The sequence below is a fragment of the Microcebus murinus genome, chromosome 12 (assembly GCF_040939455.1).
Source record: "Microcebus murinus isolate Inina chromosome 12, M.murinus_Inina_mat1.0, whole genome shotgun sequence".
Lineage (NCBI taxonomy): Eukaryota > Metazoa > Chordata > Mammalia > Primates > Cheirogaleidae > Microcebus > Microcebus murinus.
The window spans coordinates 20708179-20723557 of NC_134115.1; the positions used below are offsets into that span (position 1 = coordinate 20708179).

General features: G+C 36.4%; 1 protein-coding gene across 5 annotated transcripts in view; it reads right to left on the reverse strand.

Moving 5' to 3' along the window:
- Positions 1–714: 714 nt before the first annotated feature.
- The window catches only part of CEP78 (centrosomal protein 78), a 45001-nt gene continuing 30336 nt past the window's right edge, over positions 715–15379 (reverse strand). For 2 of the 5 annotated variants that reach the window (XM_076008605.1, XM_076008604.1), the window contains 5 exons: positions 15279–15356; positions 13868–14034; positions 12686–12857; positions 11998–12045; positions 10832–11454 (listed from right to left, as the gene is read on the reverse strand). In XM_076008605.1, the coding sequence (XP_075864720.1) occupies positions 10906–11454; positions 11998–12045; positions 12686–12857; positions 13868–14034; positions 15279–15356 (1014 nt within the window). In that variant the 3' untranslated portion in view covers positions 10832–10905. Of the gene's footprint in view, positions 6641–10831; positions 11455–11997; positions 12046–12685; positions 12858–13867; positions 14035–15278; positions 15357–15379 lie in introns of those variants that run through there. The other 3 variants (XM_076008607.1, XM_076008606.1, XM_076008608.1) reach the window with 2 other exon arrangements.

The window sequence follows — 15379 nt, forward strand, 5'->3', positions numbered from 1 at the left end:
AACACTTTACATATTGATATACACTGCCAAATTGTCCACCCAAAAAGCTGTATCAATTTCTACTTCCTTCAACAATGACTCATATGGAAATAACATTCATCAGAAAGCAAGCAGGTGGCAGGGGAGGGCATGGGTAAATTCATCCCTAACAGGTATAACACATACTATCTGGGGAAGGGGCACAATTATAACTTTTACTCAAATGGTACAAAAACAATTTATGTAACCAAGACATTTGTCCCCCCGTAATATTCTGAAATTTAAAAAAATGATTGAGATTACTCATTTCCTCACATTATCTCCAGCACTATTACCAATCCTTTAATATATGCCATTTCGGTATATTAAAAAATAGTACTTTAAGGCCGGGCGCGGTGGCTCACGCCTGTAATCCTAGCTCTCTGGGAGGCCAAGGCGGGCGGATTGCTCAAGGTCAGGAGTTCGAAACCAGCCTGAGCAAGAGCGAGACCCCGTCTCTACTATAAATAGAAAGAAACTAATTGGCCAACTAATATATATAGAAAAAATTAGCCAGGCATGGTGGCACATGCCTGTAGTCCCAGCTACTTGGGAGGCTGAGGCAGCAGGATTGCTTGAGCCCAGGTGTTTGAGGTTGCTGTGAGCCAGGCTGACGCCACGGCACTCACTCTAGCCTGGGCAACAAAGCGAGACTCTGTCTCAAAAAAAAAAAAAATAGTACTTTAATTTTCCCGATTGCTTATAAAGTTGAATGTTATGTGTTTGTTGTCTCTATTTCTTCTTCTTTACAAAATATTTTTATATCCTTTGCAACTTTTGTTTGTAGGCGCTCTTTATATTATTTTAAACCTTTTGTTATATTACACATATTTTCCTAACCTTTTGTCTTTTATTATATTTAATTTTGTGTACAGAAGTTTTCCTTTTTTAAAATATAGTCAAACAATCATTTTTTTTCTTTCATGGCTACTTGATTTTTTGTTTTGCTTAGGAATGCCTTTCTCACCCCACATTTATTAAATTTTTTTTCCAATATTTTCTTCATTTTTACATTTGCATGTTTAATTCATCTAAATATGCTATGAAATAAGAAAATATTCTCCAAGTAATCAATAGTCTCAACATCATTTACTGTTCAAACCCTTCCCTACTTATTAGGTCATTAAATATGAAATGCCCAATTTCAAATCAAAAGTTTAGTATATTATATCTCAAACTAGAAGCTTGGTTGAGATTGATTCGCTTCCACTACAGCTTTCAGATCATCATTATCCACCTTGGCCCCAGGTCACCCACATGGCTCATTTTCAAGATTAAAATCATGAGAATGGATTTTCTCAGACTATCAATGTACTATGTGTTCATTAGCCACATCCTTCCCAAACACTTTGTTGATATTTTGAGCTGTCTACATTGCATTGGTTCCACAAAGGAACTCATAATTCAAAAATAACATAATTTTTTTATTTATCCATGGTTTCACAATTGTTCTAAAAAAATGTGAAAGATAATCACAAGCCAAAACGTTCATTTGAAAGAATGAGAATGTACCTTCACAATAAAAAAAAAGTGTCAAAGTGAAATGTCAGAGATATCAATTGTCAAACTTACTACTTAAGGAAATTGGACATTCCATACTTAATAACCTAATATTTGTGATGCCATTTTTCAGATATCAAGTTCCCACACACACAGTGCTCTGTGCCTGGATTCTGTTTTGTGCTTTTAACTGATTTGATCATTCCTATGCCAACAGCACATTTACCCTAGCTCCATGGATTGCTTTGACATCTAATCAGAATTGTTTTGTGCTTTATGTCTTTCAGATGAATGTTATAATCAGGTTGTTACATCCATTTAAAAATTTTTGCTGTGATTGTATGAAATTGCTTTGAATTTATTTAATATAAACTAATTTGGTAGAATGGATATATTTATTATATTGGGTCTTCTTATACGGAGACATGGCATGCCTATTTTTGGGGTCTTTTTTATACCTTCACTATAGATTTATGATTTTATTCATATAGGCCTTACATTTCTCTTGTTAATCTTATTTCTAGATATTTAGTTCTTGCACCATTCTCTTGAATGGTGCATGAGAGTCTATTTCCCCATATATTTTCTTTCTTTTTTTTTAGAGATGGGGTCTTGCCATGTTGCCCAGGCTGTCCACAAACTCCTGGACCCAAGAGATTCTCCTGCCTCATCCTCCTGAGTAGCTGGGACTACAGGTATACACCACCATGCCTGGTTCAATCTCCTCCCCCCCAACCTCCTGCATACATTTCTAATTGCTTATTTTTGGTGTATACAAACGTTTTTATACTGGTGTGTAGGTGTTGTACACAGCCTCTTTACTAAGATTTCTCATTAGTTATAATATTAATAGCATGCCAGTAGATCATCATGGGTTTCTTCTTGGGTCCAAAAAAAAAAAAAAAAAAACCACCCCCTATTTATAAACAATCACAGCCTTGTCTCATTCTTGTCTCATTTCCTAATTTCCCATCATGTATACACTATATTTTGTCTTAGCAAGAACTTTTCACCAAGTTTGTTTGCTGTAGATTTCTGATAGGTATATTTAATCAAGCCAAGAACCTAGGGAAATTTCTTTCTATTAATATTTCTAGAATAAGAGTACCAGAGGATGTTGAATTTATCATATGCTTTTACAGGTTGTGAAGATGTTTATAAAATTCTTTAATCTGTTAGTGAGCTACAGTTAACTGCTGACTCAATCTTGCATGTTTTGGTATAAATCCTACTTGAAAGTGGTATATCTTTTACTACTGCTGAATTCAAATTGCTAGGTTTTTTTTTAATTTTGAATCTACATTAATTTGGTTTGGTTTACGGTTTTCCTTGTGTTTGATTTGTGCAGTTTTGGTATAAGAATTATGCCAACCATATGGAATGAATTAGAAAACTTTGCATCTCTTTTCTTTTTTTTTTATGAGACAGAGTCTCCCTTTGTTGCCCAGGGTAGAGTGAGTGCCATGGCGTCAGCCTAGCTCACAGCAACCTCAATCTCCTGGGCTCAAGTGATCCTTCTGCCTCAGCCTCCCAAGTAGCTGGGACTACAGGCATGCGCCACCATGCCCGGCTAATTTTTTCTATATATATTAGTTGTCCAATTAATTTCTTTCTATTTATAGTAGAGACGGGGTCTCGCTCTTGCTCAGGCTGGTTTTGAACTCCTGACCTCGAGCAATCCACCCACCTCGGCCTCCCAGAGTGCTAGGATTACAGGCGTGAGCCACCGCGCCTGGCCTTGCATCTCTTTTCTATCCTCTGAAATTTACAAATAAATGTGTTTCTAATCCTCTGAAATTTACAAATAAATGTGTTTCTTGAAGCCTTTTTAAAAAATAGTATTTGTCTTTTTAAAAGAAGTTCGTGTCCTATTTTTTCAATTTCTCCTAAGATGTTTGGTTTATTTGCATTTTCAACCTCTTATCACTTTTTAGGGCTGGGCACAGTGGCTCACATATGTAATCCCAGCACTTTGGGAGGCAAAGGTGGGAGGATCACTTGAGACGAGAATGAAGTATGAAGACTTTTAAAAGAATATAGATCGTAAAAATTTATCTTTACTTTTTTTTCTCTTGCTTTGTCACCCAGACTGGAGTGCAGTGGCAGTCACTGCAACCTTTAACTCCTGGACTTAAGCCATCCTCCTGCCTCAGCCTCCCAAATAGCTAGATACTACAGGCATATGCTACTGCATACAGCTACTGTTTTACTTTTTTTGTATAGTCAGGATCTTGCCATGTTGCCCACACTGGTCTTGAACTCCTGGCTTCAAGCGATACTCTGGTCTCTGCTTCCCAGTGTTGGGATTACAGGTGTGAGCAGAGTAGTATTCGATCATGTGGATGCACCACTATTTATCCATTCACTTGTTGAAAGATATTTTGGTGATTATGAATAGAGTTACTATGAACATCCATATACAGGTTTTGTATGAATATAAGTTTTCATCTCTTTAAATACCCAAGAGTGGGGATCACTGGGTCATATGGTTATGTGTATGTTTAGCATTTAAAGAAACTGCCAAACTGTTTTGAGTGACTGAACCTTTTTGCATTCTTACCACCTATGAGAATTCCAGTTGCTCTGTATACTCACCAGCACTTGGTATTCCATTTTTCTATTTTAGCCATTCTAATAAATGCATAGTGGTAGATCCACTGATTTTGAAGAGATGTGTTAAAGCTTCTCGTTATAATTGGTTTATCCGTTTTTCCTTGTATTCCTAAATTTTCACGCCATAATTTTGAAATGAAGTTTTTAAATTGTAGATAAATTTTTACAAAATCTCCTGCAATACTGTACTTATCAATTAAAAATAAATTTTTCTTTGTCCCATTTAATGATTTTCACCCTGGGTTCTTTTCTATAGTCTGAAGCTAACACATCCACATCTACTTTTGTTAGCATCTGCCTGGTATATTTTTGTCCATCTCTTCATAATCTATGACAAGTGTTCGAGATTTGTCTCTTGCAAATAGCACATAGTGGGATTTTGTGTTTTTACTCAAGCTTAAGGATTACAGAATTTAACCTATTCACACTTATTAAGACAAAAGACCTTGGTCTTGCTACATTGTGGTTTTTTTCCCCCCTATGTAGCTTAGTTCTTTTTTCTCTTCTGCCTTTTGTTGTATTTTAAAATTCCATTCCCTCTTTCCTAGAGGTTGGGGGCTATTACAGTTGTTAACATATTTGGTTCTCTCTCTCCTTCTCAGAACATGTGGCGAGTTTGCACTTCCCTGCTCTGTGGAACTCAGGCATGGCCATGTGATTTACTTTCATCAAAAAAAATGTGAGAAGTGACATGTGTTACATCTAGATAGAAGCTTTAAGTCATAGTATATACAGCATTAGACTCTTTCTTTGGGCACTTCAACCAGATTGAGGGTGATACTGAGTAAGGCCTCTAGCCAATCTGCCAAAGGCATATAGCATGGGTATGAATAAACCTATTTAAGTCAGTAAAATTCAGGGGCTGTCACTACAGCATCACCAAACCTACCTTACTGATATACCCTTAACTTTGAATATATTTTAATATATTTTTCTATCAACACATAGAGTTAAACAATATCTATAGCCTTCCCTTGAATAAGACAAGATCCTGATCATGCTTTTTTCACTTTCTATATGCTGCCCTGCCTCTATTCATGTTAAAATCTAGAATTTTAGTTGGACACATTTTCATAATGCACATTTTCATATGTGCATTAATATTTAGACTTCTTCTGACTATAGACACCTCTGGAGATTTACAGTCCACAAAGCCAGAGAAATTTTTCTTATACCTTTGTTCATTAGTTTCTTTAAAAATCTTCTTTCATGATTTATTGTTCAGTTTGCTTAGTAACTCTCAGAGAACAATTTCGTCTAAGTAATCTAGTTGCTGATGAAAAGTTTAATATCAATCTATATATTCTCATTAATTCAATATTTGTGCACCTACTGTCAATTAGTGTGTTCTTCTAGGATTCTCATAACTTTCATATTTTGTCCCCTTTGCAGTCATATTAAAGGAATCCCTCAAGGAAATTTTCTATTTCATAAACTTAAGCTTCAACTGAATCCATCCTGCTGTCTAGCCCATCTTCTGTTTTATTCTTATTTTTAATTTCCAGAAACTCTAAATATTTTTTGTAGCCTCTTATTCTTTAAGGACACCATATCCTTATGAATTGCTGAAGATCTTAATTGTATTAATTTTAAAATTTCTTTTGTTTCTCCTAGTAACTATTTTCTTGAACAGGTTATTATTAATAACTTGTTTTAATTTCATACCTCCCTTTATTTATTTTTGAGACAGAGTCTCACTCTGTTGCCTAGGTTAGGGTGCTGTGGCATCAGCCTAGCTCACAGCAACCTCAAACTCCTGGGCTCAAGGAATCCTACTGTCTCAGCTTCCCGAGTAGCTGAGACTATAGGCATGTGCCACCCTGCCCAGCTAATTTTTTCTCTATATATTTTTGGTTGTCCAGCTAATTTCTTTCTATTTATAGTAGAGACGGGGTCTTGCTCTTGCTCAGGCTGGTCTCAAACTCCTGAGCTCAAACGACTATCTCCCCACCTTGGCCTCCCAGAGTGTTAGGATTACAGGCATAAGCCACCACGCCTGGACCTACTTTTATGTTACTGGTTTTCTTCAAACTTGATGGTTCTTAGCTCTCCATATTTATAGATTAGGCCTAAGAGCAAAGTTTGAAGTTCTTTTCTTCAACCAAATGACAATTCTGGTTCATTTTCCATGATTCCACGTTCTGATTATAGGCACCTCTTGTGATTATAAAGGGGAGTAGCATGTCAACACAACCAAAGAGAGAATGTAGGTAGCTTAACTGCAGTTCCTCCTTGTAGTTGTTTTGGATAATGCCCTTATTCTCCAATCCCATTGTTTCCTGAGTCAGTACTCCCCCTTCAGACAGCCACTTTCTTAGCCTGGTGGCAAATTTCCAGAACTAGATGCTCCAAAGATAAGTGCAATGGCTTAGCTGTTCCACTCTTTAACTAATTGGTCCTTCAATAATCTCCTCTTTATCTTCTAGAAATTCCACATTGTTCAATTTCTGGTTTTCCAACTCTGCTATTAATTTATTTTTAGTATTTCTCCAGCCATTTCAATGAGATTCTGGAAGAGTAAAAGAATGTGCTCAGTCATCCATGTTAAATTATAAGTTGTATCATTGTAGTTCATAATCAGAATTTGTCAAAAAACCAATCATCTCCTATCTTGCTGATCCTCTGAAAATTGTTACCGTATTGAGAGTAAGAATTTTGTAAATACTCATTTGAAATTAGACTGATTATTAGATATAATACTGGATAGGCAAACAAGAGTACTTTCTGACCACTAGTAATCATGTGTAGATTTAAAGCAGGATGACAAGCTCTTTGCCATAGTATCACATCTGACACATTTTGTTTTGTTTTTAAAAGCCTTGCTTGCATTATAGGTTGTATATGTTCTGGTAAACACTCAGTAAGGGTACATAGTAATTTCTCAGTAAAGGAACTTGCTTGTAACCTTCTTAAGCTCAGAAGAAAATACTGTATTTAGATTAAGTAATATTACTTCAGGTATAGTATTAAAAGTTTAATAATCATTTGAAGGTCTAAAATGGTACATATTAAACAGCAAAATATCCATATTTATAATTCTTAATGGAAGACTTAGATGATAAAAACATATGTAAAATATGGAAGAATTTTAAAACTATAATTATGTATATGTATATCTTTTAAAAATCTGTGGGCAAAGAAAACTGAGCCTATCAGGTATAAACTCATTTAACTTCCAACTCTTCCCGCTTTGTCTCCCTCCACACTTACCAGCATCCTTTAAGATTACACAATAATTTTTATGTTTTGCAATATGACCCCATCCCTGATTTTTTTTCTTATCCATATTTGCTTTCCAGATTCTCTAAGTTACCTTTCTAACCATTTTGCTCTGCATGTATGTAGGTGAGCCACCTCAAATTCATTGAGAAATCTAATAATCAACATTCCCATCTGTTCAGATCTTCCTTCAGTCTTAAGAACATTAATATTCTCATGCTCCCTCCTCATCTGAGATCCTGCTGCATAAATAAGCCTCTCCTTCTTTAATTAGTTCCTTCCTTTCACCTTATAAACATTTAAGTCTCCCTATTCTAAAAGTAAATTTCCCTTTAGCTGTTTCCTCTTCTCATCCAAACTGCTTCAAAGAGTAGCCTATACCCACTACTTTCACTGTCCCTTCAGCTTGTCGCAATCTGGCTTTCTCATCAACCAATTCAGTGAATTGACCTAAGGTTACCCGGGACCTAACTGTCAAAATCCAATGATCCAATGGACACATTCTCTGCAGCATGACATTGTATTCTGCTTCTCCCTTTTTGAAACTCCTCTATCACTTGTCTCTTTTTCAGAATCCTTCCTTTGCTTATCACTTAAACTTTGATAGTCTCCACAATTCTGCGATCTAATCCACTTTCATGATTTTAACTAGTGCATATAAGTGCTAATGCCTTTATTTATTTATTTTTTCTCGCAGTGGCGTGCTGTGCAGTCCCGGGATGACTTTAAAATTACTTCTTTCCATGTCTTCACATGAATATTCAATCATCTACCACCAGTCATCTCTTCCTGAATTCTAAAGGTGCTTACAATTCAACACATGCTAAACTCTTCTTTCCAAAGCAGTTCTTTATCCTGTATTTCCAGCCTCAGTGACACCACCACTCAGACTCAGTCACACAAATGGAAGTCCACTCCCTGCCTCCTACTTCTTCCTTACTTCCCATAACCAATTACTAAGTCTTGCTTATTTTATTACTTAAATAAAGTCCAAACTTTTGTCCTCCCTTCATCTGTACTTTACTTAATATCCCTTTTCTCCTCTTGCTATTGCCTAAGTCATAAGTTACCAAATTGGTGTTTAGTAGAACCAGTTGGTAGGTACTCCTATTAAAAAAGGATTCAATCAAATATATTTGAGAAGGGCTGCATTTCACATGCCTGTCTTGAGAATTCAGAATTAACATTAGCCTACAGTGACCCTGAGAAGTCCTACTGTAAAAAACCTGTTTTATTTTATTTAAGCCAGGGTTTCCCTTATGTTTGTCCACAAAACTCTTACAGTAAGATAGCAGAAGTGGAAGTATAAATCCCACTTAAAAATCCAAAACAGGCCAGGCCAGTGGTTCATGCCTATAATCCAAGCACTTTGGGAGGCCGAGGTGGGAGGATCACTTGAGGCCAGTTGAGACCAGCCTGGGCAACATAGCGAGACCTCATCTCTTTAAAAAAAAAATCAAAACCGGAAATGTATAAAATCAAACTGTAACCCAGCCACAGGGAGTCCACTTGCTCAGGGCTCCTTGGGAGTTGCTCCGGGTCATGGTCCTCAAATTTGGCTCAGAATAAATCTCTTTAAAATTAAAAAAAAAAAAAAAAAAAATCAAAACCAAATGTTCCTCAAGAGTGTGGAAAACTGTTCTCCATGCTCTTTTAATCTACCTTCCATACTGAAGTTAGTGATCTAAAATTAAAATGCAAACCTGAGCCTGTCATTTCTATTTTTTATTAGCTCACTATTTCCTGAGGAAGAACCAGCTCCATACAACACAGATTATAAGACCTGCTGTCAACACCCGGCTGCCTACTTGAGCATTGCCCCCATGACATTTCAGTAATTCTAAACTACTTGTGCTTGTGGCTCCCAAACACACCACACTCACAGTTCTGTACTTCTGCAGATACTATGTCCTCTACCTCGAGTACCCTTTCCTTTCATCTCATTTACCAGCTTCTAACTAGTTCTGTATGACTTAGCTTAGTACTAAAATGTCCTCTCTTCAGATAACCTTTAGAAGACCTTTAGTCTCTTTAGATGACCTTTTTTTTTTAGCCCCACAGCTCTCCTTCTCTTTCCCCAAACACTGACTAAACTCCTTCAGTATTCCCATCACAGAACGTAACATAATATTAAGACATCTGCTTGTGTGTCGTCCCCTTCCCTCTACTGATTACATCTTCGTCACTGTTTTATTCCCATAATACTCAATCCATAATTAATGAACTCAATAGTATTATAGTAGTCCTTCTGATAACAATCAGACAGAAAGAAAGCTAACACTCCAGTTTTTCTCTGATCTCATCTCTCAAGTCATACTCTGGTTGTAGGAAAGGACTTATCCTACACATGTGTTACCAGGGAGGGTGTATATACCCTTACATACTCTGCCTTTTAAAAACTCTACCCAGATAGGGTAGGGGTATGCTTTCTGATAGCCCCTCTCCTTTGTACTTCCAGTGTTTGTCGGCTTTTCACTCAGCATCTTCCTTCAGCAGTTCCTCTCTTAATAGTGAAACAGGCAACAGATTGAGAGCATGGGATCTGGTTCAAATCCCTGCCCTACTAGTTATTTACAGCTGTGCAACTTTCGGTAAGTCCTATAATCTGTCTCTTTATACTCCTAATCTATAAAATGGGCATAATCATAGTTCCCCATCTTAAAGCGTTGCTGTAATCCACAAACATGGTTAAGCATCTGGGTAACATGTTTGCTGCTCTGGTTAGGAATTAGGATGTCAATGGTTTCTGGCTGAGAATTCCATATATATTCCCATATTTAACCAAATGGTAAAACTATTCCATTTATTCACTCCCATCCCTTTCTATTCACCTTACCCTGCTTTGTTTTCTTTTCCCTTCCACAGAATATTGTTCCATGGGCCGGGCGCTGTGGCTCACGCCTGTAATCCTAGCTCTTGGGAGGCCGAGGCGGGCGGATTGCTCAAGGTCAGGAGTTCAAAACCAGCCTGAGCAAGAGCGAGACCCCGTCTCTACTATAAATAGAAAGAAATTAATTGGCCAACTGATATATGTATAAAAAATTAGCCGGGCATGGTGGCGCATGCCTGTAGTCCCAGCTACCCGGGAGGCTGAGGCAGAAGGATCACTCGAGCCCAGGAGTTTGAGGTTGCTGTGAGCTAGGCTGATGCCACGGCACTCACTCTAGCCTGGGCAACAAAGCGAGACTCTGTCTCAAAAAAAAAAAAAAAAAAAAAAAAAAAAAAAAAAAAAAAAAAAAAAAAAAAAAAAAAAAAAAGATAAGAAGAATATTGTTCCATGAGGGTAAAAGCTTTGTTTTGTTCATTGCTGAAGGCCACAGCACCCACAGTAGTAGTATGTTCGTATCAGGCCCTCAGGAAACACTTGTTGAATGAATTGTGCAAAGCGTCAAAGGAAAAATACACCAAAAGTTTCATTATAATAAAAAGTAAAGATAAATCTTCCTTTAATGGCTTCAATCCTATATTTAAAGACACCATATGCCATAATAAAAACATACACAAATTTATTAAAATTTAAAGGCAAAACATAATTTCAAAAGATTTAGACCTATGTCAGGCGTGATAATGGATGCTTTCTTGAAAATCAAAATCAGATCCAAGAGTATCACTTTCAGAATGTTCTAGTGGATTGGATTTACTTGTATTTGTCTTGGATAAAACAGTCACTATACTACTTTCTTTCTTGACAGAAATGTATTGTTTCAAAGACTCACTTTTAATTGGTTCATTAACCAAAGAACTAATTTCCCTGATTCCTTTGCTTTTCCGGTTTATAGAGTCAGAGTAGGAATGCAGATCTTTTCCAAGTTGTTTCTTAGCAGAGTGTTTTTTGGTATATTCACCTGTTTTGGTCATTTTCTCTGAAGAAGATTTGCTCTTTCTGGAAAACTCCTCTTCTTTTCTTTGACTTCCAGTTCCAGAAATCACATCTGCTAAAGAACTTGTTCTAGAAATGATATCTTCGAAAGGCTCCTGCTGCTGCTCGGTGGCTGGGACTCCCAGGCTGTCTCTGGAATTTACTAAGGCCTCCTGAGTAGAAACTGGTACAGGGAAGGAGTCGACAGACAAAGGAATTCTAGCATCGCCTGTAATTTTCTGAAACTAGAGGGAGAAACAAAACAAAAATTCGGTGATAAGCAAAGCCAATCATTAAAAAGTAGAGTTCAAAACTTTAGTGTTACTTTGTAATCTTACTGAGAAGATTTTGGAGTCATTTCTCTCCCTAATTATATCTTGCCAAGTGATTCCCAACTTAGCTTTATCCAGGGGTAGGTCCAGCACATTTTCAGATTTTTGTGTTTTGTGTAATTATTACCCATTTCCCTCTCCCTTATTAAAAAAAAATACAACCCTATTCCCTAAGAAAATTAATTTATTTTCTATCCTCCATGAACATGTAAGTAGATTCCAATTTGTAACTAGCCTGAGTTCTCAAGTTGTCAGTTGCCAATTCCAGTCCAAGACCGGCTGAGATGGGGGATGGGGGATCCCAGTAAGGCCAGGGGAAAAGCAGCAGGGAACTCCTGCAGCAGACAAGTTTTCCCCTCCCATTCCCATAACCAGGTGATTGCCTGTCATATGCACTGCCTGTTAATTATGTCTGGATTACTTATTTTAAAATATTATCTGTATCAGTACTTGTACCTTCATTAGTGTTCCTTCATTGTAAGCTGACTGCATACAAATAGAAACCTAGATGAAATATGAATAGAATAGACATTTATAAAATTTAAAAGATTTTTTCTAATTTTTCATTCTTTCACTGAGGATAGTCTGCTTTAAATGATAAATTTTCAAAAAAACTTCTAGTTTTCCTTTTTTTTTTTGAGACACAGTCTCACTTTGTTGCCCAGGCTAGAGTGCCGTGGCATCAGCCTAGCTCACAACAACCTCAAACTACTAGGCTCAAGCAATCTCCCTGCCTCAGCCTTCCAAGCAGTTGGGACTACAGGCATGCACCACCATGCCCGGCTAATTTTTTCTATATATATATATTAGTTGGCCAATTAATTTCTTTCTAATTACAGTAGAGACGGGGTCTCGCTCTTGCTCAGGCTGGTTTCGAACTCCTGACCTAGAGCAATCCAACCACCTAGGCCTCCCAGAGTGCTAGGATTACAGGCGTGAACCACTGCGCCCAGCCAAACTTCTAGTTTTCTTATTCAAAACAATACACTATCATGAAATGAGCACAAACTTACTAAGTTCAGACTTGGCAAGGACCCCAAAGAGGCTTCTAGCCACCAAACATGTGAACAGATCATTGTTTTTTTCTTTGACTTAATAATTCCCTTTTTGCTTAGAATCATTAAGTTCTATGCTGTTCACTTACTTGGATATTTTCAATTTTTCCTAGGGCATTCTGCTTTGGTTCTGGTTTTTCTTCTTCAAGGGCCTTCTTTTCTTCTTTAGGTAGACTGCTAACAGTAGAATTCATCTGGGGATGACCTAGTAAGTGAAAATCTGACTGATCTATACCAGCCATTGTGGCAAGCTGCCCCAGCCTGGTCAAGAGAAGAAAAGGAAGAAAATGCAAGAGTTACTATAATCACATAGGAACAGCTTAGATTTTCCCAAACCTACAATCATAAACTACTCCTAAAATGTTAAAAGCCAATATCCTATTCTAGACCACAACCCCCATCCCTCTCAATTTCTCAGATCTTCCCGTATTCTTGCTCTGGGACCACATCAGATCATCTAATTCTTTGAGCATTCCTTCTTCCTCCCAACAATGGATTAAATACTACTTGACTTTATTTCCTTACATATTAACTCTCCATTTTGAACTGTTTTACTAGAAGCTTTAGCTTCTGTCACATACCTAGTGCCTCTCACCTCCTCCCACACATCTTTACCACCTCTCCTATAGTTTCCAAGAATATGTTTGCTCCTTCCTTCTCACATCAACCCATTCAACTATAAAATATCACTCCATCAATTATCTATTTCAATTCTCTCTTCTGGCATTTTCTTTCAGCAAAATCATTCCCAGTTGACTACCACTGATCTATACCTAGCCTGCAGATTAATAACAATTTTAATGTCTAGGACAAAAATAATTTTAATTCCAACCTGTTTAGCAAGCAAAATGAATAAAAGGTAGAAAAATTCCTATATATTCCTGAATATTTTCAATTAAAACTATATTCAATTTAATCTTTACCAAGAATTATACCTACCCAGTACTCTATCTACAGATTACTTTTTTTAGAGCTGGAGCCTCCCTATGTTGCCCAGACTAGCCTTTAACTCCTCAAGCAGCCCTCCCACCCTAGCCCCCTGAGTAGCTGGGACTAAAGGTACTAGTCACCAGGGCTGGCTATAGGTTACTCTTTTATAATGAGCTCTCTACCAAGGCAAGTTTGCTACTTTGCATTCCTTTTGAAAATTAATACCCCATTGAAAAAAATCAAAGCGTGACTTAAGGAAGCCATAAAAATTGTTCAAACTCCTCAGCAAACTACCATTAAAGTCACAGATGGAAGAATACCAAAAAGACAAATGAACTAACCCAGCATCCTTAAGAAGATCCAAGAAAGCATGGAACTTCTGAAAAGAATTCTCAATGCTGCCCAAAACACCTTCATCCTCCAGGATCATGCTTGTCAATGACTGTGCATGAAGGGCTTCAGACAAAGAGAAATTTATATTTCTTAACTGAGCATTTTCATGTTCCAGCTATAAAAGAAGATTGAAAACATTTGACATGATTTTTTCTCCTTAACTTCAAAAGAAAATAGTTTTTATGTAACAAAACTAAAACATTCAAAAACACAATTAATTTTTAATTAATCTAACTCTCTACCAGTAAAGTCAGTGACCATATCACATAACAATCAAAACCCAGAGACATTTGACAAAAAATTTCCTACATAACACTTAGGTAGTATATAAACATTATTTCATTAATGATCTTTCAAAAAGATCACATTTACAACTGGTTAAATTCATGCTGGATCATTCTATATTTAAAAATTAGCTATTTAAGGTTTCTCTTAAATTAGAAAATGAAATATAGAGTCTGATTTGAGCCAAGCATATTACACTTCTGCTAATTGTTAAGGATTAATTTTCACCAGCAAAATACTTAATGTACCCATTTAAAGGTCCTAAATCATACCCAATTTATTACCAGTAAAATTAACAATATTCTCCCCCTTGGCTACTTGCAAATATTTGCTCCCCTGCACACTCCTCCCCTTTATCATCTATTTATCTAATGCCACATATAAGCCCAACTCTAGTATTTCTTGGAGAGGTCATTTTTTTCATGATGTACCATTTGCCTTATATAATCAGGTGCTCAGCATTTATCAAATGAGTAAATATCTTCCAATCCAATATATACACTTTGAAAAATTCCTCCTTAAACTCACTTTGTAATGATAAATTATATTTATGTAGAACTTTCTAGCTTGTGTCCTGCATTTATGCACATTAGCCTAATTTAATCCTCATGGTATAGATTATATTTCATTGCGTTCTTAGAAGTTTTCCATTACTCTACAATTTAAATTATTCACTTTCCTACTTCACTGTCAGTAGATAGTCTCATCACCATATTTTATGTAACTAGATATACAGTATAAACCTAATGAATGCATTCTTGAATTGAAGCATCACGAATAGAAAATAAGCGCCAGTCAGATAAAAGAACAAAAAACAGCCAAAAACTACAATTTTTACATTTTTAAAAACATGCTTTTTGGAATACAGATCACATGATCACTAAATACAAGTAAATACAAAGGTTAACATAGTGCAACCAATTTGCAATATTTTCTCACTTTATTATTTTATAATAATATAAAGTGAGAAAACTATATTTTCTCACTTTAAAGTTTATAAGGAATATGTGTGTGTATGGCTTAAAATCAACCCAAAAACCAATACTCTCAAAACATAACAAAACTTTTATTTACCTCACTGACTCGTTTATCAGCCTTAAGCCTTATCACTCTTTCCTCCTTTAACTGCTTCAGGCACTCTTCCAGTTTTTCCTAGTATGAAATAATAAAGTAAA